At 38.7% G+C, this 26,817-nt stretch overlaps 1 protein-coding gene across 1 annotated transcript; it reads right to left on the bottom strand.

Moving 5' to 3' along the window:
• Positions 1–6,279: 6,279 nt before the first annotated feature.
• On the bottom strand, positions 6,280–25,020 carry OPN3 (opsin 3). Its single transcript, XM_026669320.2, has 4 exons — positions 24,104–25,020; positions 11,569–11,888; positions 9,999–10,250; positions 6,280–8,546 (listed from the first exon to the last, which is right to left on the bottom strand). The coding sequence occupies exons 1-4, from the start codon at positions 24,474–24,476 to the stop codon at positions 8,283–8,285; spliced, it is 1,209 nt and encodes a 402-aa protein (XP_026525105.2). The 5' UTR covers positions 24,477–25,020; the 3' UTR covers positions 6,280–8,282.
• Between the last annotated feature and the right edge of the window lie 1,797 nt (positions 25,021–26,817).

The following is a 26,817-nucleotide window of genomic DNA, read 5'->3' as shown; positions in this document are numbered from 1 at the left end:
TGTCAAAATGCTGTCAATCGTGCCTCTGTAAAAAGCTAAATAGCTGCTGCAAAGAAGTTCAGGTTCAGCAAAGCCTGGGAAGGACACTGCACCCTTCAGTCTGGGCTCAGGCCAGAGCACAGCACTGAAATGACATTGGTCAAACGTGTTGGTGAGAGCTCAGGATGGGGATGGTGCAATCATTCTAGCTCTCCTGGCCCTCTCAGCATTTTCCAATATCATCAACCACAGCATTTTTCTGGACCAGCTTTGGGGGTTAATAAATAAATAAATAGATTCCCTATTGCACGAAGGTACACGTTCTGATAGATAACCCACCATACCTGCTCTTTTCAGATTAAAAAAAACCCCATGGTTTACTTCCAGCAGAAACACTTTGGTCTTGAGAACATTTGCTGTTCAATAGATCAGCCAGTTGAAGAAGATAAAGAGATGCTTTTAAAATATACAGAGGCTTTAAAGCAGGGGTGTCCAACTTTGGCAACTTTAAGACTTGTGGACTTCAACTCCCAGAATTCCTCAGCCAGCAAAGCTGGCTGAGGAATTCTGGGAGTTGAAGTCCACAAGTCTTAAAGTTGCCAAAGTTGGACACCCCTGCTTTAAAGGATTCGGGTATCTTCTATGTGTTTACAATTGTGTCTTTGTTGTATCTGGATTTACATATTTTGGTTTCTTGGTGTGTGCAAATTAATATTTACAGAAATATTTTTCATCTCCTGTGCCCAATTGTCTGGGACTGAAAATGGGGGGGAAACCAAAAGAAATAAAAAACGAACGTATGCACAGAAATCTTTAAATAATGTCAAGAAATGTGAAGTGTCTTCTAAAGGAATTGGTTTTTAGTCCCCAAAGGAAATAAAGAATAATATACTGACATTGATTTCCCTAGGGCTCAATTATATCGGACACATTTATCAACAGTTTTCCTGTTTGTTTGAGTGGGTGTTGCTTTTCATTATTGAGACAAGTTTTAATTTTTAAATGTTTAATTCCAGCTGGATTTAGCAACCTTTCATAATGAAAACACAGCTGTTTTAAAAAAAAAGGCTTTGTTTCCTTTTTATCTTCAGAGTTAGTCTCCCTTGATTTATTTAAAAGACCCATTGGATCCCAAGAAACATGGATTGTTATTCAGCAGTATTATTCAAAAACTTTACACTTCTAATGTTTGTAAACATGTTTATGTACCACAAGTGATGCTCTAATTCCAGCATACTGAGTGCCAAATGGACCGTTTTTAATAAAAGCTTACTGAAGACATGAGAGCGTGACAACAATTTCTCAGTGATAGACTATGTTTGACCAACTCTTTCCAACTGACTTACTCTAAAACTCTGCTTGGGGTGGGTAACACAAGAATAAAGGAACTTTAGAGGGTACTGAAACAAGATACAACTAAAATAAGGAGAGGGGTGTCATGAGCTTATTAGATTATAGCTATGTTGATTGTGTTTTAACAGGACCTAGATATAATGAAACAGCCTTTGCAAATGTCTCCAGAACATCAAGCTAGATAACATTAGCAATAGCAATAGCACTTAGGTTTTTATAGCAACCCATAGTGTTTCACATCACTCTCTGGGTAATTTACAATGTTTTGCATATTGCCCTCAACAATCTGGATCTTCATTTTACCAACCTTGGAAGGAAGGAAGGCTGAGTTAACCTTGAGCCAATGAAGATCCAGGCTGTGGGCAAAGTTTGCCTGCAATACTGCATTTTAACCACTGTGCCACCAGGGCTCTCTATCTAGATCAGGGCTGTCAAACTTGCAGCCCGCATGCCTCACGTGCTGGCCACGCCCATGCCCAGTTTAGCAAAGGGGGGAAAATCATGATACATCACATGACGATGCCATGATGATGCGAGTTTGACACCCTGATCTAGATTGTAAACAGAACCAGGGAACTGAGTAAAGTCCAAAATGCTACCTTTAGCTACAGTCTGAAGATGGAAATATGGGAGAATGTTTGCACCAAGGTTTTCTCTAGCACTGACAATATTTAAAAAAAAAAAAAATCCAGAGACTGTGTTCCTAAGCATTCTTTCTTGAGAATAAGCACACAGTATTCAGAATTCAGTGAGTTTCATTCTTTCAAATAAATATGCACAGAATTAGGTAGCATGAATAAATTTACATATTGGTAATTAGGTTTTTCTTTGGTATGAGTATTTTTCTGAGATATCATCTGATGCATTTCTTGTGAAAATTGCAATATTCAAGTACAAATGTGTATCTCCCACCACAAGAATCATCCTGGCCTCCAAGAGTTCTTATGCTAGGACAGGATGGCCTGGATGGATTTTGTTCTTTTGTGTGCTGTCTTCTATTCCAAAGACATAGAAAGAAACTAGAGTACATTGAATGTACACTTGAATTTCTTACAAAGAACACATAGCCTTCATCTTTTGAGAGCATGTTTGTTCTATTGAAACCTGGCTGCCAAGGCTGGGCAGATTCTCCTATTTACTAAAACAGCAATATTCTACCAATTGTGTAGAACAGTTCCTGCACCCTGTGTGATATTGTCCACTTAGAATGCTCTCTATCGCTCCTGCTTACCTTTGTCTTTTTTCGGGTTTGGCAGGCATACTTCTGAATAAAGCAGTGTAACACTGAGTTGGGAGGAACCTTGGAGGCCATCTATCTCAACCCTCTGCTCTTGCAGGAAACCTATACTATTTCTGATAGATGACTGTCCAGTCTCCTCTTAAAAGCCTCCAGTGTTGGGGCACCCACAATTTCTGAAGGCAATTTGTTCCACTGGTTAATTGTTCTGTTAGGAATTTCCTCTTTAATTCTAGGTTACTTCTCTCCTTGGTTAGTTTCCACCCATTGTTTCTTGTCCTGCCATGATGGTTGCAGCCACTAGTTACAACCGTCATGTTTATTTCCCCTAAGAAAGCATATTGAGGCCACTTAGGGCCCGGATCCATTCTGACAAATAAAGATGATGTGAAAGCAGTTGACACTTAGTTTTGCAGGATGCTAGCTTCCTAAAAAAAAAAAAAAAAGCAGGGAACCTGGCAGGAACCAAATAAGTGTCTATAGGCACAATCGTGTTGATAATCCAGGTAGATAGGAAATATAGCTATCTGTTTTTCAAGTTGTAAATATTGAGGAAAGTATTACCCAACTCTGTTGTCCATATACAGCACCCAAAATATGGAAATCTGAAAAGAAGAAAATTCATATGACTGCCTGGGGCTTGAATAAGAAAGCATGCATTTTACTGAGTGGAATTTTAATTAGAAACTTGATTTTTCCTCTCTTAAGTCTACATTTAAGTTACAGTTAATTTTTTTTAGCATTTGCATGTGACAAATGCTATTTCAAAAGGTATCTACCATTCAGATTCATTTGTAAGAAGATTCCATAATCAATTACTCCAATCTTCACTTAGTAGATGTTTGGTGACAAAGCTGAATTTTGTTCGGCATGATATATGTACTGTAAATATATTTTGCACTGTTCCATTTCTTTAAGAATGTTCAGGCATGAAAACTGTCTTCTTTTTACACAATTCATGAAATGCATTCCTTCCCTTATAAAAGAAAAAGGAAAACCATTTGTGTGCAAGGAAAAAAAACCAGGTAATTAATGAAGTTTCTCAACCAGAGAACCATGAAGTCAACATTCTTTTTTTAAGTCAGTTACAATCACTTACCATCTTTAGTTCTTGATGGAATTACACTGCTCCAAGAAGAATTTGTATGCAATTTGGGGAGGGATGTCCTTCTGGACACCCAGCAGTTGTCAATCAACAGGTGGCAACTGTAGTCAGGAATCCATCGTATACACCAACTGCATCCTTCCCTGGATCTGGGTGCTTTTCTGTTTCTCATGCCTTAGCCACTTCCTGTTGAGACTATTGCAAGGTAGTCTATCCAGAACTACCCTTGAAGACTACAAGGAAGCCACAACTAGTCCAGAATGCAGCCATGTGAGTAATTATGGCACTTCCCATTTTGACCATGTAACTATTCCACTATCTGACTTCTCCAGGGAAACCTGAAGTAAAAACTACGTATTTCTTTGCAAACTCTAACATGGTTTTGTCAGAACTGAGCAGCAATAAATTGGTATGGATAAATTCCCTTAGATAGAAACGGTGGTATAGTAGTTTTCCACACATCTCTGTTCATATTGTTTTTGTCGGAAATGAAGGCCTAATTTAAGCTACTTCCTTCTTGTTTTCCTTAATGCATATTGCTTTCTGTGAGAGCCTTTCACAGTACCACTAGAGGGAGACCCTGCACTTCAGTATATATTGAAAGTATACCATAAGGCTTAAGTCAGGAATCTTCAAACTTGACAGCTTTAAGACTTGTGGACTTCAACTCCCAGAATTCCTCCTCCAGTCATGTTAGCTCAGGAATTCTGGGAGTTGAAGTCCACAAGTCTTAAACTTGCCAAGTTTGAAGACCTTTGGCTTAAGTATTCAAATTTATCAACACCTTTGTAGTAATCACCACCTCTAAATAAGCTTTTTACAAACTGGTATCCTCTAACTAGATGGTGAGAATTGTAGTTCAATTCTGGCAGAAAATGCTACCCATAATCTCATGTCAGAAGAAACAGGAAAACTGAACAATATCTAGAAAGCAATTGGTTGGAAAAGGATGAAGGTACGTTGACAATTTTTTAAGTAAATGCCAAATATTCCATTCCTATTAAGATGATTATCCCATTAACCTGGAAGACTTTGAAGGAGAAACATCAGGTGCTATGCTGATGGCACTATTCTGATACCCCAAAAATGCAAAGAATCTGCAAACCCTAGTAATAAAAGGCTTGTGGTGTTCTGGGGTAGATAAACAGCCTTTACATCTGGTGGAAATTGCCCAGAGAAGGAAGATGTCCAGATATGTTGTCAAGGACCAGGATAATTTTAAAAGGAATTCTTTTCCCCCCAAACACATTCCTTTATTAAGAATATGAAACAACTCTTAATCTAATCATTGAAGAGGACTTAAATCCTCCATGCCTTCTGAAGGGATAGGCGAGTATGCTTCCTTATATTTTTGAATGAATGTTTCTACTCTGCTTTGTGGATCAGAAGTGGCTTCAGCTTGAATCTGGAGATATTTCTGTCCAACAGAAAAGTTATTCTATCCTTGAATGCTTTCCTAAAGAACCCACCAAGTATGGTTTGCAGGCATTGCTTTGGCCTCTTTGTGTATATAGGTCAACTCTGGAATATCAGGACAACTTGGTACAGCCAGCTCACCACTAAGTTGCCTCTGTCAACTCACTGTCAAATTGTAGGACAACGCAACATGGTGGTAACTTGCCACTGGCAGCCAGAGACAGCAAGGCAGGCATACACGAGTGAGCAAGTGGGAACAGTGCAGAGTGGCGACTGAGGACTTTCCATTTGCACACTCCCCACCACTGTCACCGCAGTGCTGATCTCCAGCCTGTTCAGAGTTCAAGCCATTTGGTGGTGGTAGTGGTGATGGCAGTGTTTGGGCCATTCAGTGGCGTCGGTGCCGCATGGCCTGAACACTGCTGCCGCCAAATGGCTGGAACTCTGAATGGCCCAGAGCTTGGTGAGGTGGCAATGGCAGCAGGAGTGGTGGGGAGTGTGAAAATGGGAAGCCTCCGGCCACCACCAGTTCTGCACTCTGCCAATTCACCTGTTCTGACCGAGGCTTCCCCAACATTACAAAGCCAACTCCTTGTCCTGATAAGCCCTTTTTATTTAGTTTACAGTGAATCCCTCTCCAGCAAAGTCCCAGCCAATAGTCTTTCAAGATATTTCACAATTAAAGACCTTTATCAGGCTTGGAAAGTTGCCAGGCTCTTTCGCTTGGCAGGCGGGCACGCACCCGCAGCTCGCTTTCCCAGCTCTGCCCAGCCTGCACGGCTCTGGCGCGGCCCTGGCGGGATGAGCAGAGGACCCGGCGGGGAGGTGCTCACTGCCTTGGCAAGAGCTCCAGGCGCTCTTTGCGCTCTGCCTGGCGCCAGGCAGGGATGGCGGCTGGGCGCTTCTCCCGGGGTGGGCCGATCCTGCACTGCGGCCCTGGGAGATTCACCTCCCCATGTGGGGTTGGGCTGCCCTCTCGGGCAGGGGAGGCTTTGTCGTACTGGTAGTAGGGCATCGTTTCTAAAAGAATTGGCTTTGCCTTCGAAGGTGAAGGGAAGGTGGCGACAGGAGCACCTGAAGCCGAGTGTCTCCGCCAGGCTCCTGTTGCAGGGAGGAACCCTGGCTGGCCGTGCGTGGCTGCGCCAAACACCGCGGCATTGCTCTAAATGCCGCAGCAGCACGGGGAGAAGGGAAAGCAACGGTGGCGGAAGGTCTCCCGATACGAAGTGCCCCACCAACGCCGAAGTCAATGCAGGCAGCACCATATCTGGGTATGCAACAAAAGTACTTCCTAACGGCAAGCCCCCCCGCCACTCCCCCCATTTTGCATGTTTAATATAGGCCTTAATTTGGGGGGAGGGGCTTAATTTGATTTTATGCCTATAAAACATGCTGGGACTTCCTATTGGGGGAGGCCGTATTGTTGGAGAAACATGGTAGAAATTACTGCAACACAGGCTGACACATTGAGTGAGGTAAGGAGAAGGGAATTCTTATTCAAGTTTGGCACATTTTTTTCCTGGATTCAGCTATTTGACAAAAAGAAACAGCTGACAATACTGTACAGTATTGACAGGAATCAAACATGAAATACTTTATTATTCTAACATATCCTGTCTTCATATGGTAATGTGTTGTAGAGATAAAATTGAATAACTCACCTGTAATTTAAATATAAAAACTTCCAGAACATGTGCAAACTCATACTGAAGGCACATTGTCAGCTTTGGAATCTGGGTTTTTCTGGAACGCTGACAGATATCTCCGAACACATGATTATTGCATATAAGGGCACTTAACCTAATGCGTGCTAGTTTTAATAATCAAGATCAATCTCAAAAGTTAAAATAAAAATACAATAAAATTCTTACCTTTGCACAGTATTTAGACGTATAAAAGATAATATAGTACAGCATTGTGCCCATAAGCTACTTCATTCTGCTGGTCCAAGCAAAAACATGGGAGGGAAATGTGTGCTGACTCCAGAGTAACTTGCTTACATGACTACAAGACAACCACCCACACTGACTGTATAGTCCTCAGATGCTGTTTGCTCATGTGACAGCGGTCGTAAGCATGCGTTGCTTGTGAGGTACCAAATGTTGCTCATGTCACCACAGAGGCCTTGTGATTGCTGAAAATAGCTGCTACTTCCAAAGTAGATGAGTGCTGGTTTCATGATTCCAGAGGCCTTATAGCAATTAAATAGATATTAAGCAAATGGTTGCTCCATGAGGATTACCTGTACTGGATTGGAGAATTAACTTTCTACAGATTCTCATAAAAACACATCCATTTGTGACTATGGTTCTGGAGATTCAGAATGATGGTTTCTACCGCCAATGAAAATCCTTTCCTTATTCTCCTGATTAGGAACAATAAAGTAAGGGTATTGAGTGTCATTTGGCTTTTAACCTCACAAAATTACTGATTTCCTGGATTTACTAGGGCAGGCCTCCCAAAGTTTATTTAAAACATGTTTCAATCACAAAATGATTTATTGAATTACTGCCCAACACCACAGGAAGAATATCAATTTTCTAGTCAGGATTCCTGAAAGTTATAATCTGACATGTCTGGAAGATACCAAACTAGAGAAGGTTGGTCCATCTACAGGACCATCTATTTTCATACCAAGTGGCTGTGGACATTTAAGAATACAGTGCTACAGTCTGAAAACATTCATCAACACCGTCAAGCACAATTTTAATTAAGAAAATACTGGTCATCAAATGTGTCACATTTTTTTACCTTATGCTGTTTTTAACAGTGGAAAACATGCGCACCATGAGGCAATTTTCTATGGCAATTGATTTCCTCTACTTTGTGCATGTTCCTGCATCTACATGAGTCATAAACCAGCCTAGCAAAGTCACAATGGTGTATTTCCTACAGGGGGTTGAAGGTAATTTAGAGACAATAAAGAAAAAATAGGTTTAAAAATCTATCTTTCAGGCATATGTCACAATCTCAGGTGGTTACAACAGAGCTTTGAGTCACCGATACTACAATTCAGTACAATTCTGCAGAATACCTCATTAAGGTTTGTAGGGCTCCCCTCCTTGGCCAATTATTATAGAAATGCACAAAGAAAAAGTATTTCATATAAGATAGTACTGTCTTGCAAATTGTGCCACTCAAAGTTTTGTAAACAGATGTCACCCTAAGTTAGAACAATTTCTGGGCAATCTGCTATAAAGGCTTCACTTGGATCACATTTGCTTTTGTGCCTGTGTCTTTCGAACTGTCATCTATTTCTTGCATTTCATCATTGGTGATAATGAAAATGACAGAGGAAGAGCTGAATGTCACTTTCTTCTTGGGCCTGTCCCTCGCCTTCTGTGGCCCAACAATGGGCCTTACTGGCTTTTCACTCCTGGTTGCCGGCTTTCCTTTTAAAATCCTCTGAAACCGCAAGAGGTGAACACAGACGAGCTGCATAAGGCACTGTCGAAACTGAAAGGAAAGAAAACTCCACTGAAAATCTAATATTTGGATGGAATGAATGTAATATATTTCAGAAACAGGGTGACATGAGGATGACATAAAATCAGCCATGAGTTTTTGGTAAATTCAAAAACATGCTTGATACACAATCAGATGAAGGCCGATCAGTTAGATTTCTATTAGCATCATTTGACTACTGGCAATTTTTAAAAAAACTATACAGCTCTCTATATAACAAACATTATTTGTTCCATTCTGGATTAACTTTATAAACGTTGTCTTTTTAGCTGATGAATGTCCCTCTCAGACATTTTGTAACGTTCACCCAATTCTACAAATATTTGCAATAAGCATGGAGGCTAATCTGCTTCATAAAATTTGAACAGCACAATAAAAAAGAGTAAAAAAGAAAGCTGAAATGCCCTTGGCATTTCCAGGGAAAGCAGGGAAAGTCTCTATTTTAATATCAGCAGTCCTTTACCCAGGACTGCTGATAGAATAAACTGACATGGTGTAAAAAAGTTTTATGTTTCTAAAATTATTGCCCTCAATGTCCTATGTTGTGATTCCTTGATTATTTTTCGGCAGCTTTCAAATGTTATGTGTCTGTGTGTGTGTGTGTGCAAAGAAGAAAGAGATACACCTACAGGGCTTGTTTTTTATTTTATCTGGAGATGGTAACATTAAAAAAAACATTTAAAGAATTGCTAAACTTGCTAGACCAGCACTGCATTGTTAAAAAATACTCTACGTCCTACTGCTTAAATCACAAATTGGAAAGATCCATTGCTTCCATAACCAACCACTCTGGCTGTTTCCTTCCTGGAATCTACCATGAAGCCCTCTGCCAAACTGAATTAGCTAAGATTCTCCCTTTGGAATAACTGGTAGGGAGTTACAAAAATGAACTATAGAAATGGAACTATGGAAAATGGGAAGTGAATTATGATAAAAATATATATCTGGGAACAGAAACCAAAGTAGTCCTGATAGCTGTCGAGTCATCCTGAATTCTAGGAATATCTTAACATTTTTTTCCTCTTTTTTAGAGGTCAATGCCCTGGATTGAAGAATGGCAACTTGGAGCTTCCACTAGCCCTGTTTCTACTTAAGATATGATGGACTACAATTTGGATCCCCACCAATATGTCTATTGACTTATGGCTTGGGAGTTATAATAGGATGGCAACTTAGGGAGAAGGTTAAGCAAGTCAAACCAACCAGTTTGTGATGGGGTGAGATTGTCTACTAGGAATTTTGTCTTGTTATTTCCCCCTTTCCATAAAGAATCACTTGATTTGAATCAAAACAAAAGCTAATTTTGTTGTTTATATACTTCAACTATCAGAACGGAACATGCGTTTGTAAAATGAAGTATTAGTTTCTTCTAACATTTGAGAAAGTTGAGAAAAAAGAACTGAATGTGATTTTACCATTATTAGGTTTCTTTAAGTGACTTACCTTTCTATTCATGAAAATAAAGATAATTAGGTTGTAGGCAGTGTTTGATTTGGCAAAGAAAGATGGGATAATAGCCACTGTTGGAGTTATAAGGTGACCATAACCATAGGCTATTAAAAGAGAAACCACAGCATATGGCATCCAGCAAAGAAGAAATGTGGTTATCATTAAAAAACACATTTTAGCCACTTTCGTCTCATATCTTAAGATTTTGATCACATGGACAGTTTGCAAGCCTTCCACACAATGAAACTGGAAATGAAAAGAAAAAGATTAAAATACCTCATTTAGAATTCTAATCATATTTCTCTCTCTTGAAAAAATTGAGATCTTGTCTTTCTGCCACAATGTATAATGGGACTTTTCTTGGGACAGGCTATCACAGTGTGATAATCATCACTTAGAATGGTAAAACAAGTCTATGTGGTTTTCCAATCAGCCAATTTTCTCCAGGCCAAGAATTTATTTGAAGAAAACATTGGGCTGGATGCTGGAATGAAGGACTGGACAAAAATCACTCAAGATTCTTTTTCTCTTAATAAGATAGCTCTGGATTGCAGTGACTGGATTTATGAATCAGGCTAAACACAAATAACATTGCAGTATTAAATAAGACACTCTTAAACACATTTCATTTGCATCAGGAGGACTGAATTATTTCTATATATATTTATATGCTTTGATCTTTATGTGTTCCTTGGGAGCGTTATTTCTCATTTATCACTGAACAAAACAGAACTTGGCTATAGGAAACATGTCAGAATTACTTTTTAGCCATCTGGCATCTTCCAAAAACTATACCATAATTTTCCAGCAAACATGGTCTTTGGCCACCTTGCTGGTAATTATAGTAATAGCACTTAGACTTATATACTGCTTCATAATGCTTTACAGCAGGGGTCTCCAACCGTGGCAACTTTAAGACTTATGGACTTCAACTCCCAGAGTTCCTCAGCCAGCAAAGTTGGCTGAGGAACTCTGGGAGTTCAAGTCCACAAGTCTTAAAGTTGCCAAGGTTAGAGACTCCTGCTTTATAGCACACTCTGATCAGTTTACAGTTCACCATATTGTCCCCAATAATCTGGGCCCTCATTTTACTGACCTCGGAAGGATGGAAAGCTGAGTCATCCTTGAGCGGGTCAGGATTGAACTCCTGGCAGTGGGCAGAGTTAGCCTGCAATACTTATAACCACGGCTCAGCAATAGTTTTGGGAACATTCTCAGAGTGATAGAGAATCAGGATACACACAAGTTTAATAAAGTATTAGTATTTTCTCAATTATTTCTTCCATTTCTTTTTAAGACAGTAAATTAACAGAACCCCCATGCCACCTCTCCCAAAATATAATAAAATATATACAGATCAAATTCAGCTATCATTTTTAATATCAGGAAAATATGTGGGGTTGTACATTGTCAGAAAAACTAAGACAAATTATGAAAACATATATATAAGTAATAGCAGGCACACAATAAACACTTTGTCATGTTCTAATCAGTGTTTAGCCATAAACATTGTATTTGCTTACTGAAAAAGTCTAGAGGCAAGCTATTGGTTTAACAAACTCACCATTCGTACTGCATGAAGAATATGCCCATAGCAGAAGACCACAATTCCAAGTGGTACTACTAGACAACCAAAAAAGAAAAAGAGAACAAAGGAAGTATCACTGGGTTCTCTTGAACTCCAGTCGACTGAACAACCTAATCCATGAAGTTCTAGTGTGTAGTGGTTCCAGCCAAGAAGAGGTGCTCCTGTCCAGGCTAAGGAATAAAGCCAGATATACGTGATTGCTCTCCAAGACCACGAGAAATCAATCACTCTTGCATGTACTACTCTAATGTACCGCTCATAGGCCAAGACAGTGAGAGTCATAAGCGAAACAATTCCTGCAGGGAGATATAAAACAAAGCAAGCATTATACAATAATTTTTAAATCGTCTGGTGTAACTGTCCTGCATACAAACATATGGATTTCTAGGCTTATTTTATTGTTCTATACTTATCACTCTATATGCACAATAAAATATATATATATATATATATATATATATATATATATATATATATATATATATATATATATATATATATATATATATATATATATGGATCTTTGGTTATTCGGTTTTCTCCCGCGTAAGATTCAAAGTATCTAGGCAACGTTCGATGAAGTCTCATTCATCATCTTCAGGCTTGCTTCTTCGGCTCTGTGCTTCTCAGAGTGATGTGATAGATATATATATATTTATATTTCCCATTATTGGGAGAGCTGCAAGCCAAGAACATCATTCACTAATCACCACCATAGAGTTAATTCTTGAAATCAAATATTGAAACATCAGATCACCCTTTTCTCACTCAATGCCCTCCCAAAATGTTGGGAATGCAACTCCAAAGATTCTCTAGTCAGAAGTAATTTCTTAACAACTCAGTTAATTAAGAACACAATTAAAATACATGTATTTCAGAATGTCTGTGAAATATTGCAGCTTACTAATACAACAGATACCATTTACAGCAGCTTCAACTGATATATGTGAACATGAATTTAGGTAAACTCTGGGAAACAGTGGGCAGGGAGCCTTGGTGTGTTATGGTCCATGGGGTTGCGAAGAGTTGGACACAATTTAGTGACTGAACAACACCTGATTTACTGGATTACAACTAACCAGTAGCCGTGGTCATGAAGAATAACGTGAATTGTAGTCTAACAGCTAGGAAAAGGTTCCATTTTGCAAATATCAATTAGAAAAATTGAAGGTGGTTCATTTCTTGACATAATGAATGTGGAAGGTGGTAGGGTGACTGCATGTAACATTTGGGGGCAGGGGAAGAGCAGCGTTATATACATTCAGCCTGCCATTTTTTTTTTAAAGAAGTACATACATAGCTGCCACCCCAAAAGACTTGCCAAGCATCTCAAGCCTTGTCACAAAGGCCAGCTCCAGCATTTCCATCTCTATGCTAACTGAAGAACAATTTTTTTGACATTCCATGTATTTCTTTGAAGCTGATGACGATGTTTAATTTATTAACAGAATCCTTTTCCCTCGATGTGCAGATCGGTTCTATATACAAATTCTAATTGAAAAAGCACATTTCACTAAAGCCACAATGAATCAAACCCCATTACATGTTAGAAATTAAATCTTTTTTGAATTTGTCAATATGGGCTAACTTAAGACTGGTGAATGCCCATTTTACCATAACTGTATGATACATATTAATTGGAATAGATAGAAATCAGAGAAAAATAAGTAATCTAACAGTGGACATGTTGGGAAGGGAGAAGTTCTATATTTAGGTTTGAATGATAAATATATCAACGAAGAATCAATGGATCTTTTATTTATTTATTAAACACATTTATATGGTTTTCCAACTCAGTGACTCTGGGTAGCTTACACCAGCTGTCTCCAACCTTTGCAGCTGGGGGGTAGGAGAGAGGGGAACTGGACTGTGAAGAGTGGTGGGCCAATGCGCATGCACGTGTGCATGCAGCCCTTGCGCAAGTGGGCCAGTGCGCACACACACAATTTGACTTGCACAAGTGGTGAGCCAGCCTCAGAGGTGGTATTCAGCAAGTTCTGACCAGTTCTGGAGAACCGGTAGCAGAAATTTTGAGTATTCAGAGAACCGGCAAATACCACCTCTGACCGCCCCACCCCCAACTATTCTCTGCCTCCCAAGTCCCAGCTGATTGGCTGGGTCTTCTTTAGTTGCCCTGCACAGGAGAACAGAGCTGGAAAGCAGGCTAGTGGGGTGGGTGAGGGAATGGAGATTTTGCAGTAACCTTCTCCTGTCACGCCCACCAAGGCACACCACACCCACAGAACTAGTAAAAAAAACTTAAATCCCACCACTGGCCAGCATGTGATTGCCATTCGTGCAAGTTGAGCTGTATGCACACACGTGTGCTCGCTCTGGCCAGCCACTTACACGGCCCAATTACAAAAATGCCATTGGCTCAGTAGTGGCCTGTGAGGTTGCAAACCACTGGCTTAACATTGTTAAAAAAAATAACTAAATAAAGATAGCTTATACTTAGTGAGAGAATACGTGTTTTGTTAAATAATTTAATCTTCACAAGATTTTCTTTAAGTACATACCCTTAATGCCCCAATGCTTTCCAAAATTTAGGAATGCAGGAGATAAAAATAGCTTATTTTTAAGCAAGTACAATGTTCTAAAAGCTTCAGTGCAGGCTATGCCCTATTAACTTTTCTACATCAAAATCAGCAGAGCTTCTGTTTTGGGCTTCTGAACTTGCCCAACCTTTAAAAGATGTCTCCATCAGCAACTTTTAAACTTTTTGTTCTATCATTTTAACTGCCTCTCCTGTACGCTTTCCTAGTTGTTCTAATTAGACTCTGCTTGCAATGGACAAATAGCAGCATGTAGAATCTTATAACTTTCCTCCTGCAAATAAAGCATTTTTACATTGTACTTATTTTAACTGGAATGAATCTTTGCTTCCAGAGGATTCAGCCTAACTATTCATACTGCCCAATGCAGTCATGGTAGAAATCATATCCAGAGATTTAGTCCATGAAGTTAGCTCAAATTGTTTAAAAGGTCTTGCTTATGGGTATCAGATTCTTTTGAGCTAACTAGGTAGTACTGGATCTATATTATAAACTTAGCCAAAATTCAGACATGATAGCATGGCATGAATAAGATCCTAGCATGTCATTTATTCAACTAAAATGGTTAAGCCAACCATAGTTAAGCAAGAAGTTTGAATCAGTAAGTACTTTGAAGTACCTGAAGTACCAGTGATTTTCCTAATAAGTTAAGTCTGCTTCTCTTTTATGTGAATTTTCTATTTCTCTAATATCAAGCAAACCAACAATCTTTCTACATTTTGCTTGGAAAATCAAAGCTTTTTTTGAAGCTGAAACTATGTCAATACTTTTAAACTTTATGTTGTTTATAACTCTGTTTGCATGGCACGTAAACACAGAAATATAATTAGACTTGGGACAAAGGAAGTTGGCTTTTTATTTAGAACAGCCCCACAGTTTTTTTGGGTTAAAATAATCTTCTCCAGTCAGATAAGTTTTTGAATGAAGAAGAGAGTCTTAGTAAAGTTACTCTCTTCAACTACAGGACACAAAAAATCAGAGTGGCTTTGTGACAACAGGACTATGTGGAAAAAACTAACACTGCTAATTTTTTGTCACAAATAAGCCCTTAAAACCAATGGTGGGATTCAAAATTTTTTACTACCGGTTCTGTGGGCATGGCATGGCTTGGTGGGCGTGGCAAGGGAAGGATACTGTAAAATCTCCATTCCCTCCCCACCCCACTAGCCTGCTTTCCAGCTCCGTTCTCCTGTGCAGGGCAACAAAAGAAGACCCAGCCGATCAGCTGGGACTCGGGAGGCAGAGAATAGATTGGAGCGGGGCCAGTCAGAGATGGTATTTGCCGGTTCTCCAAACTATTCAAAATTTCCGCTACCAGTTCTCCAGAACTGGGAAGAACCTGCTGGATACCACCTCTGCTTATGTCCCACTTGTAACTGCAAGGAAGCAGGCATGAACACAGCCATGGGCACTGGACCCATTTGCATATCCTATATTCTGGAACTACCAGATAACATTCCATTAGGGTGTTTCAGCTGTAGGATTCAATGTGCAAATACAATGCAGAAATTAAGTCCAAAACCAATTTTATACATTGATGATTCTATATAAAGACTGGCTTGGTTTTTGTTGACAGCGGCTAGGATTGTATTTGCTAAAAACTGGAAAAATGAGAAAATGCCATCACAGGAGGAAATCATTAAGAAAATATTGGAATGTGCTGAAATGAGTAGATTGACATTTGAAATTAGAGAACAAGAGGATAAACAATTTTATAAAATTTGGGATCTTTTCTATCAATGGTTAGATAATAAAATACAGTAATGAAATATGTAGATTTTTAGAAAATAATAAATATATAAAGATGTACTTCTTTCTTATTATATCTAAAAAATGATTTTAGGATAGATTTGGGATGATAATATGAACTGTTATAAAGTAAACTATGATTATCTTGTAAAACATAAATGAATTAAAGTATAGTCAAATGATTGATTAATAATGATACTAAGGTATTTAATTTTTGATTGAAAATATGAGATTATATGCAATGCAATTGTAATTGAAGACTATGAAATGGAAGCACAAAACAATTTGTAAACCAACCGGCACACTGTATGTACATATATGGAAGATAGCTTGATGTTTTTATGTTTTGTTTGTTTATGTTTGTTTTTAAAAACCAATAAAAAAAATTTTTTTTAAAGACTGGCTTGGTTTTTATTTAAATAAAAATGTGTATATTTGGTTTCCTTCGGGATACTTATCTGGATTCATGATTTCCTAATGGGGTCTCTGAACTAGGCCACACATCTGGAATAGGGTAGCTGATAATTGCATGTCAGCTTACAGCTGAGACATTGGCTATGCCTATCTTAGAGAAGTCTCTGGATAGAAATGACAGCAGTTTTCAAGTATCTGAAGGCTATCAGATAGAGGATGAATAGAGCTGGAAGGGACCTTGCACCTTCTAGTGCAGCCCAGTGCTCAAGCAGGAGAACCTGTACTATTTGAGATAAGTGGCTGTCTAATCTCTTTTTAAAAACCTCCGGTGATGGAGCCCTCATGAATTCTGAAGACAAGCTATTCCACTGGTTAATTGTCCTCGCTGTTAGGAAGTTTCTCAATTCCAGGTTGCTTCTGTCTTTGGTTAGTTTCCAAACATTGTTTCTTGTCCTGCCTTCTGGTGCTTTGGAGAATAATTTGACCCCCCTCTTCTTTGTGGCAGCCCCTCAAATACTGGAATACTGCTATCAAGTCGCCCCTAATTCTTCTTTTCTTTAGACTAGCCAATCCCAAATCCTGCAGCCATTCTTCATGTTTTAATCTCCAGGCCTTTGATCAGATTAGTTGCTCTTCTCTGAACTTTTTCCAAGGTCTCAACAGCTTTTTTGTAGTATGGTGACCAAAATTGGTTGCAGTATTCCAGGTGTGGTCTTACGAGGGGTTTTTATAAAGCGGTACTAATACTTCACGTGATCTTGATTCTACGCCTCTGTTTATGCAACTCTGTTTATACATTTGTTTAATGTTGTTTCAGAAAACAGAACAAGAAACAGTGAACATACATTGCAAGGAATGAGATTTGGTTGAACATTGCCACAAAAGGGCTGTAAAACACGGCAATAAAAAGCTATGGGACATATTTATATAGAGGCTTGATGGAATCTACAGTTATAGTTTTGTGAGCTGGACAAGAGAAGATGACTCCCAATCCTTACCTTTCCATGATTGTTTCTGGCATTATTATAGATAAATGAAATTAATTCATATGCACCTAAACAAATAAACAGGAAAATGTCTAGAAAAAAATGATCTGGAATGAAAAGCAGATATTATTACTTCAGGGCAAAAGAAGGTGTGAGGTGGTGGTTTATGATCTGTCCAACCTCTTCCTATCAAATGCACTTTCTCATGGCTACATCCGTGCAATATACTAGCCTATGTTTAAAAATTAAGTGGCTCTCAAATATTAATGCAATATTTAAAAACAAATGTCAACGTTGCAACACCTGTGCCATCTATGCAAGTCTGTTTAAAAGAAATTGAAATATTTCATTTCAGTATCTTAGTCAAGCTGATTCAAGGATACCTGATGTATGAGTCTGATCATATGGCAGCTGATTACATAAAAATAATAAATTGATACCTAGAACAATTTTATTTAAGCTGCAAATCCTTTTAGTGTGGAGAGGCATGCAAACAAAAGAAATACACTTGGATCACTACCACAGACTGATTCTATCAATGGGATTTATTATAAAAAAACATTATTGCTTTATATCATCATGACTGTCTCTTGGCACTTTAAGTTATACAACACAATTACACATCTTTCTTGAAAATAGTTCAAGTAAGTAAGTAAGTAAATAAATAAATAAATGGACATTTACAAGAAACCACTCACATCCTTCATTAAAGGTTGAGTGCATGCGAAGGATTTCTACAAAGTTGTATTTCACTGGAGAATTCAACTGTGCAAAATAATTTGTATAAAAGACACCATGGGGAATTCATTATAAACTTTTGCTCAACCTGTGTGACTCCCTTATAAGTTTTTGCCAGAGAGTTAAAGTATTTCTAATGTAGATCCTGAGAGCATGCAGGGTTATAGAAGAGTGGCAGAAATGTTCATTCTGGTTCTCTTGGGAAGTTTCCTCTATGCAGGAACTGTACTATTGGATTTCACTCTTTGATTTCTGTATTGTTAAATTAATTTGCAGTCTTCACGTAACATGTATTCATAGACAATATACCTCTCTAATTATATTGCTTGTTGATTTATCTCTCTAATTACATTGCTTGCATTCATTCCCTTAATATTTTTATATCTCTGGTAAGAGATACTAAAAAGGCAAATTTTAATCAGCTGTCCTTGGTTAATTCTTGATAATATAAGTTATTGGAAGATCCTGGTAACTTGTAAGTTAACTGCTCTATAAATTCAAGCATCCATAGACAAATATCAACAAGCTTTTAGATAAGATTTATTTATTTATTTACTTACTAGGGTTTCAATGCCACTGTAATCCAGCTCATAAAATCACCACCAGTAAGTAGATTAAAAACAATACAGCAAAATAACCAACGGTTGATTAAAACAAAACAAAAAACCCCAATTATAGTACAGGTAGACCTTAACAACAATTGAGCCCTAATATTCTGTTTCTAAGCAAGCCAGTTGTTAAGTGAATCACAACCCAATGTATGACTTTATCCATCATGGTCATTAAGTGAATCATGTGGTCATTAAGTGAATCTGACATCCCCATTGATTTTTGCTTGTCAGGAATTCCCTAGGAAGGTTGCAAATGACACTCCCATAACTCCAGGATGCTGTAACCATTGTAAATACATGCCAACTGCCAAGCACCCGAAGTTTGATCATGGGGGGATGCTTCAATGGTCATAAGTGTAAGAACCAGTCATAAATCAGTGTTTTCAGCATTGTAACTTTGAATGTTCCTTAAACAAATGGTTGTAAGTTGAGGATTATCTATAAACTTTGTGCCAAAGCAGTAATGAAACATAAAAAACATACAAAACCAATTCTACTCCCAAAGCTCTTTGGAATAACCATATATTAATGGCTTTCTGGAATGTGAATAGGTAGGTAGCTAGTTTACTATGGGTGAGGCATCCTTCCAGATAACACTGTCTTAAGGAAGTGTCCTAATGAAAGCCCATTGTTTCAGATTTTACTGAATGGGCAGAAACCGCTAGCACACCTGGTCCCAAAGATACCCGCGTTCCAAGCCACTGTCCTGTTCTAGACTCAGCGAACACAAATTGTGTTGCAGATTGTAACTGTGGTTTATGGATGGGATTGCCATTCAAAGAACTGAGCAGTCACACAAGAGCTCCATAAGAAATACAGGAAAAATAAGATCTTGCTTAGTAGTTCAGGTGTAGCACCAATTGTCCAAAGAGCACCCAGGGTCCAAGAAATCAGTCCAAAATCACTGCCATTAAAGAAAAGAGATGTTAGAAGGCAGGTAACCAATGGCATGCAGACCAGGAGAAAGGAATGAAGACAGTGTTTAAGGACTGTCAGTTTAAGATTCAAATACTAGAGGGTTCCAGCTATAAGGCATAAAATCCAAAAGCAGAGGGAGAAATGTAGATCCGATATTGAAGAATTGTTTCAAGTGGACAGTAAAATCCTAAAAACTGACTGACAGCCTGCTGACAACAATTTGTTGGATCAGGCCCTCAGCTGTTGACTTAAATTTGTCAGAGCAGACTACTGCACCTATGCAAGTGAGAAGTTGCACATTAAATTGTCTCAGGAATATAACTGGTGACAATTGCAGATTCAAAGCAGAGATATTATACCCCCCAAAATGCTATATTTTGGACTCACTGACATTCCTCAGTACAGTAGTCTTCAAGGCAAGATTACCTAACAGCACATTGTTATTTTTTCAAATAGGAACTCAGTAAGGCATGGTAAGGAGTAAGGAGACTATGGACAAAAAGTCAAAAAGGAATAATACAAATTACAAGCCTTTGCGGATGACCTGGTATTTATTATTGAGGACCCCTTAGAGACAGGAAATGAGCTGATTAAAGAATTGGAAAGATATGGGGAAATATCTGGCCTTAAAATTAATAGACAAAAAACTAAACTTTTGACTAAGAATTTGATGAAATTACAGAAAAAAGTATTGGAAAGAATAATGGGACTTCAAGTAATAAAAAAAATTAAATATTTAGGTATCTGGCTGACTGCACAATGCAATACAATAAAAGAGAATAACTACACGAAACTCCTAGAGCAAACAAAGATAGATTTAGAACTATGGGTCAAATTACAATTATCACTATTAGGAAGAATAGCAGCAATTAAAATGACTATTTTACCTAAATTTTTATACTTATTCCAAACAATCCCCATAAAATTAGAGAAAAACTTTTTCAATGAGATGAATAAGAGTATGGCAAAATTTATATGGCTAGGGGAAAAAAAACTAGAATCAAAATGAAAGACAATAGAAGCACAGATGACTTAGGATTGCCAAATTGGGAACTTTATTACAGAGCAGCGGTGCTAATTTGGACTAAAGAATGGATTAATCTAAATAAAAACAAATATTAAGTTTAGAGGGCCATGACCTGCAAAAAGGATGGCATTCCTTTTTGTGGGATATAGGAACCAAAAAGCAATTATATTTCCACAGACACTTGATTAGAGATTCATTAATACAAAATTGGATTAAAATTAAAAGGAGACACTATATGAAAATTCCGATTTGGCTATCCACAATGGGAGCTTTGACACATCCCAATGTATCTATGATACATCCCAATGTAAATGACTAAATATAAAGATGTTTTAGATGAACAGGGAAAATTAAAATCGAATCAGGATTTGCAAAAACAAGGGATACATATTGACTGGTGGCCGTATCTTCAATTACAAACCAGACATAAAAAAGACATAGAAGATTATGAAATATATACGGAATTACAACAATTGGATAAGATTTTAATAGGCCCCAACAAAAAAAAAATACAAAAATTTATAAATATTTATTAGAAGTAGAATTAGAAGAGGAAATTGTTAAGGGATGTATGACAGCTTGAGCTCAAAATATAGGACATAATATAAATTTAACAGAATGGGAAAGTATATGGAACCAAAATTATAAATTAACAAAATCCTCAACATCCAAAGAAAATATTTATAAGATGTTCTACAGATGGCATCTACCTCCAGCAAGACTGACGAAAATACACCCCAACATGAATCCGGCATGCTGGAAATGTGGTAAGAAACAGGTACTTTCTATCACACGTGGTGGTCTTGTTAAGAAGCCCAAAAATATTGGCTTAAAATAAAACAATGGTTGCAAGAAATTCTTCAGGTCTTGGTGTGTTTGGGTCTTTTCCCATGTAAGATTGGGAGTATCTTGGCATTTTATATGGGAAATTACAATCTTACACGGGAAAAGACCCAAACACACCAAGACCTACATACCTGTACCCGTGAAAATCTACAAAAACATATACATATTATATTATATTACACATCTTAACGGCTGCCAGAATATCCTATGCACAATGTTGGAAACAAAAATGTTTATCCCATGAACTGATCATTCAAAAAATTATGACCTGTGCTGAAATGGACAAACTGACCCTAATGTTAAATGACAAGGATGAGTCTGAATACTATAAAATTTGGGATATGTGATATAATTGGATAAAATTAAGACAGATAGAAAATGAAGAAATTTAAGATAAGCAATTTACTGAAAATTGTATATATATGTATAATATTGTATATATTTATAAACATGCACAAAAGATGGAAATGGATGAAATGGATGTTGCAGAACAGTTAATGTTAAGATTAAGTTTTTGTTTTGTTTTTAAAAGACATAAAAAAACAACAGTTTATTCTAAAAAAATACGATTGGAGGTTTTTCCCACTTCGATATTTAAAATTGAATAGAAGTCTTAGATTACATCAGGTGAGACCAGGATACTGAAGGCAGACGTTTTTTATTATAATCTTCTCTTTTGGCAACATGGCTGTACTTTGTTTCTTATTTTAGAGTCATCTTTGTTTCAGATAAATATCACATATTACAAAAGAGATGAAACAAGGAAATAATGAAAATGGAATATGCTTGTTCAATATTTCAATTAAGCATTCATCAGAAAGTCCATCTGATTTTCTGAACTGTTTTCCACACCCCTGGGTTTCTTCCACCCACATTAAAAATTTATTTGGATCAAATAATTCCACTAGTTGCATGTAGCTGACAAGTTTTGGTAATGACAGCCTAAATGTTTGAAACAGGAAGGAATGGTGGACAGCCACAATAATTTGATGATGGAACACAAAAGCCCCATAGAAAAGATTGTAGAAGGGCTTTATGGTGAACTTAGAAACAGCAGCTAGTGCATATGGTGTTAGGCAACCTTCCAAGTCTAGAATGCTCTTGAAAGACTGGACTATAACCTCCATATCATACACAATTATCCAAGATAATAAGGACTAACACAACATGAGGTTGAAAAAAATGGTGTACAGTGTATGTGATATTAGAGCCTGGCACAATGACTACAAACTCTAGCCATTACAGGAAAAAGTCAATAGAAGAGAGTACTAATAGGATCTCAGAGTAGACAATATTATAAGTATCATATGATTTATTCTCTGTCAGTTGGTGGTGATTATAAGAAATGTTTGGAAAATGACAAGTTGGTGAGAGATCTATGAAGATGCACAACTCCAAAGGTTTGTTCCACAGACTGATATGACCTGCATAGCACTGTTGTGGAGCAGATTACAACTTCCATGTTGATTCCCAAATGAAGAACAGGTGTGTCTGATAAATGGACACTGCTGCCCTGATTGCTTTATGCCTGAAGCCATATAGTGCTTGCTTGATGGAACACCAGCAGTCTTTCTTTCACTAGGTATGAGAGACTTCCCCAAGGTGAGGAAACACCTGCATTATTAGAAAATGAGATGTGAAATGAAACTGAATGATTAATGATTAAGCTGAATAGGGGCTAAGTATAAAAGGGGGATGATATGAAGCAAAGATATACACAAGAGAACAGTATGAGAGACAGCAGGATCAGAACTGGAACTCCCAGCTTAACCAATAGGTTCCCTTCTTCAAGCAGCTTTCCAAAAATTCACACCTGCTATTTACAGTGGCAAATTAGCCTAACACTTGCTTTTGTACATTGTAGAACGTCTGAAAAATGGTAAGAAAAATAGCTGTTCCCACCTTCAGCCTATACAACTGGCAATCTCAGTTACTCCAAGGCACGGCTGTGATAAGGCTATCCTGACGGATTGATCATGTGCCACTCAGTGGTTTTTGACTCCTGGAGACCCCATAGGTTTTCTCAGGAATGACCTATGAATGAACTGGGTGATTTAAGTAGAAGAGATCAACTAAAGCAGGCAGGCCAGTTATCTTATGAGGAGCAAGTAAGAGGATAGAGTAGAATGAACTGGAAGGGACCTTGGAGGTCTTCTAGTCCAGCCCTCTGCTCAAGCAGGAGAACCTACCATTTCAGATAAGTGACTGCCTAGACTCATAAAAATATCTAGTAATGGAGCACTCACGATTTCTGGCGGCAAGCTGTTCTACCGGTTAACTATCCTCAATTATGAAGTTTCTCCCTAAATTCCAGATTGCTTCTCCCTTTGATTAGCTTCCAACCATTGTTTGTTGTCCTGCCCTCTGGTGCTTTGGAGAATAATTTGACCCCCTCTGCAACCCTTTGTTATAGCTACCTTGATATTAAAGAGAGGCTCGATCTGAACCCTTAAACCCTGACTTGTCAACATTAGCACTGACGCGCATCCGAGCCCATTTCGGCACTGAAATAAGAAAACTTTGCCCCGGCGCAGAGGTTCACTTTTTTTGTATATATTCGCGTCCTTCCAAATCTTGCCCCGGCCCCTCTGCACGAATTCACAGAGGGACGGGCGGCGACCCCAGAACAGGCTGGAGCTCAGGGCTCCCCAATCGGGTTCCCCTTACCGAAGAGGCTGTTGCTGAAGCCGTCCCACATGCAGCCGGCCTCGTCCCAGGCCCAACCATTCCTGAGGCAGGAGAGGAAAGTGAAGCTGACGCCGAAAAACGACACCAGCAGGTCGCTGAGGCTGATGTTCACCAGGAAGAGGTTGGTGGGCGTGCGGAGCCGCTTGAACTTAATGTAAAGCCCCAGGACCAGCAAATTGTTGCACAAGCCCACGAAGCCGATAGCGGCGATAAGCAGGGCTAACAGATGGTAGGTGCTGGCGCTGAACGGCCTCCCCGAGTCCCCCGCCGCCTGCTGCCGTCGCCGCTCCAAGTCCTGTTCCCCCGGCGTGGGCTCCAGGCTGCTCGCGCGGCTGTTGTTCCCGGAGTACATAGCTCGAAGTGGATGCCGGGGGAAACTCCATTCACATGCTGAGGGCTGCTGAGGATCGCGCGCAAGATTTGCAACCCGCTCGAATCTATTGGAAAAGCGAGCTCCCGCAGCCGCTCGTTACTGCCGCCGTCCGCTCCCCCGAGCACTTCTTGGCGCCAAAGGCTGAGCGAAGGAGGAGCGAACCCTTGGGAGAGAGCGTGGAAATCCGGACGCGATTCCCCTCCCACCCCGCCACCCCCGGCGCGATCCGCCTCGTTAATGGCAACTGAGCGATCAACCGTGCGTGGACGAAGAGGGTGACAGGAATGGAAAGGGAAGATCTTCGAATAAGGCTGCAAGGACGGCACCGTTGCAACTCCTTTGCGCAAGTTGGGCACGATCGCCGAAACGCGAGGAAGGGGAAATTGCCGGCGCTTGCGCTAATAAAAGCGAAACGTGTGACTTGGTGTTGACGATTGCTTGTCTTCCCCCGGGCTGTGAGGTTTTTGAATTGCTAACATTTCGGGCATCTGATCGTGCGTAATGATGATTGGATCTTCCCAATCTACGGTAGTAGTTTTGCAACTTGAGGCACGACGGCTTCCCTGATTGTCAGCAGTGAGGCAAATGGAATTGTAGCACTTCTTTGTCACTCCAGTTTAGTAGTCTGTACACAGACTATACACAGACAAAAAAAGTTGTGTGTGTGTGGGGGGAGAGTCCATTAGAACGACATGATCTTCCTTTAATGGAAAAGAAAATCTTTAGATTGAGCTGTCGGACGATTTCATGGTGTCATCTTGGCAACAGTATGAAAGTGGCATGGCACTGCTTTCCTGGAATGTTTTTGATTTTTCAGGGGAGCTCAAAGTTTTGGTACCTTTGATGCTGTCTCGTTTAAATAACCAAATTGGCTTATCCAGCTTAGGTCTGATTCCAGACAAGGTCAGCAAGGAGCGGCCAACTATTAAAATAAGTCCCCTTTAAAGCCATCCAGCCATATGTTTTGTAGTAATAGCAAGCCATATTATGAATTGCTATATTTTTCCCATCAATTTTTCAGTGTTATTGGCTAATTCCTGGATTTTACCATTGATATAGGAAAAAAGAAAAACTTACCATATAAGTATTTAGAATTCCACATATCTAGAAAAAGTAGGTGTTTTGCATAAAGCTAAACATCCTAAAGATGAGTGAATCCATCAAATTTGATCTGATCAAGGTTTCACACTTTCCTAATGATAAATTTAATGTTTAATCAAAACATTGAATGCATTTTTGTGAGCCATTTTCCTTAACAAAACCCCTTCTAGGGGAACCTTGTTTCCTCGTACCATGCTAGCATTTCAAACTGCATCAACAAATAAAGAAAAATGCAGATGTTTTATAGAATTGCATCTTAAATCTATTTGGAAATTGAGTAATTTTTTGAGTAATTTTTTTTATGGCTTGCTCCTTCATTTTAAAATTCCAAAATGCAACTTATTGTCATACTAAAGTGTTGACATAGCCCAGAGTTTTTCATTGAGTGTTGTTCATGTCGATGAGATGTGACTTTTGTCCCCTTGTCGTAGCAGAGAACCATAGAGAGCAGAGGCACAGCCATAAGTCTCCAGCCGAGTGAACTGAGGCAAAATAACCCGGTGAAGCATTTCCCAAACTCCAGAATTAGAGCCTTCTCTAGTTTATTGTAAGAGCCAAAGTAAAACCATCATTTTGCACTAGTTCTCTCTCTGTGTTTCTGTGTACATTTTGGTGGGTTTGGAATTAGGGGGACGATGCTTCCAGAATAGTTGGTGTAATGAGTATTGAAGTTTTCAAATCAAACTTTTCCAACAGAGGTTATATGAATACATCTATGCCTTTTTCTTGACAACAGTATGCAAGAGGTTTGCCTACTGGGATGTTTTTGATTTCTCACCCCTATAGCCCCGATATTCCCTGTGTTTAGCTTCTGAGCCCAGAGAAAAACAGCCATATCTGCATAAATATATGAGCACAATAGCAATATTTTTTATCTCTTCCCTAATTATTCTCAGCATGGAATTTGTTTCTTGTTTTTGGTTGGGGGGGAGGGATACAACAGATACATATTATTTAATAAAAGCACCAAGATAAATTTTTGAGTCACCCATAGACATTTGGGCTGAATTAAATTTTTACATTAACTCAGATTTTTTAATGAAGGTTATGTTTAACTATATACATTGTACCAGTTCCATTCCCATTAAAAATGAAAAAGTGCTAAATCTCAATAAAGATCCTTGTGTAGGGGGGAGTAGAATATGTTTTTGCCTGTCATCATTACAGTAATATTTTCATTTATTCCTACTTTTGTTTTCTGTTCCTTAACAATTAACTA

This window comes from Notechis scutatus, chromosome 1, assembly GCF_049901735.1.
Source record: "Notechis scutatus isolate UNSWTSFEM ecotype Mainland chromosome 1, rNotScu1.2, whole genome shotgun sequence".
Classification (NCBI taxonomy): domain Eukaryota; kingdom Metazoa; phylum Chordata; class Lepidosauria; order Squamata; family Elapidae; genus Notechis; species Notechis scutatus.
The sequence above is the reverse complement of the archived record's forward strand: the minus strand, read 5'-3'. Positions and strand labels throughout refer to the sequence as shown.

Excerpts from the sequence above, each read along its gene's own strand:
- OPN3 (XM_026669320.2), bottom strand. The coding sequence starts at position 24,476 with ATGTACTCCGGGAACAACAGCCGCGCGAGCAGCCTGGAGCCCACGCCG. Across the intron at positions 10,251-11,568 it reads TTCTTCATGCAGTACGAATG|TTTCATTGTGTGGAAGGCTT; the intron begins GTGAGTTTGTTA and ends TTTCATTTCCAG. Across the intron at positions 8,547-9,998 it reads TTATTTTCATGAATAGAAAG|TTTCGACAGTGCCTTATGCA; the intron begins GTAAGTCACTTA and ends CTTTCCTTTCAG.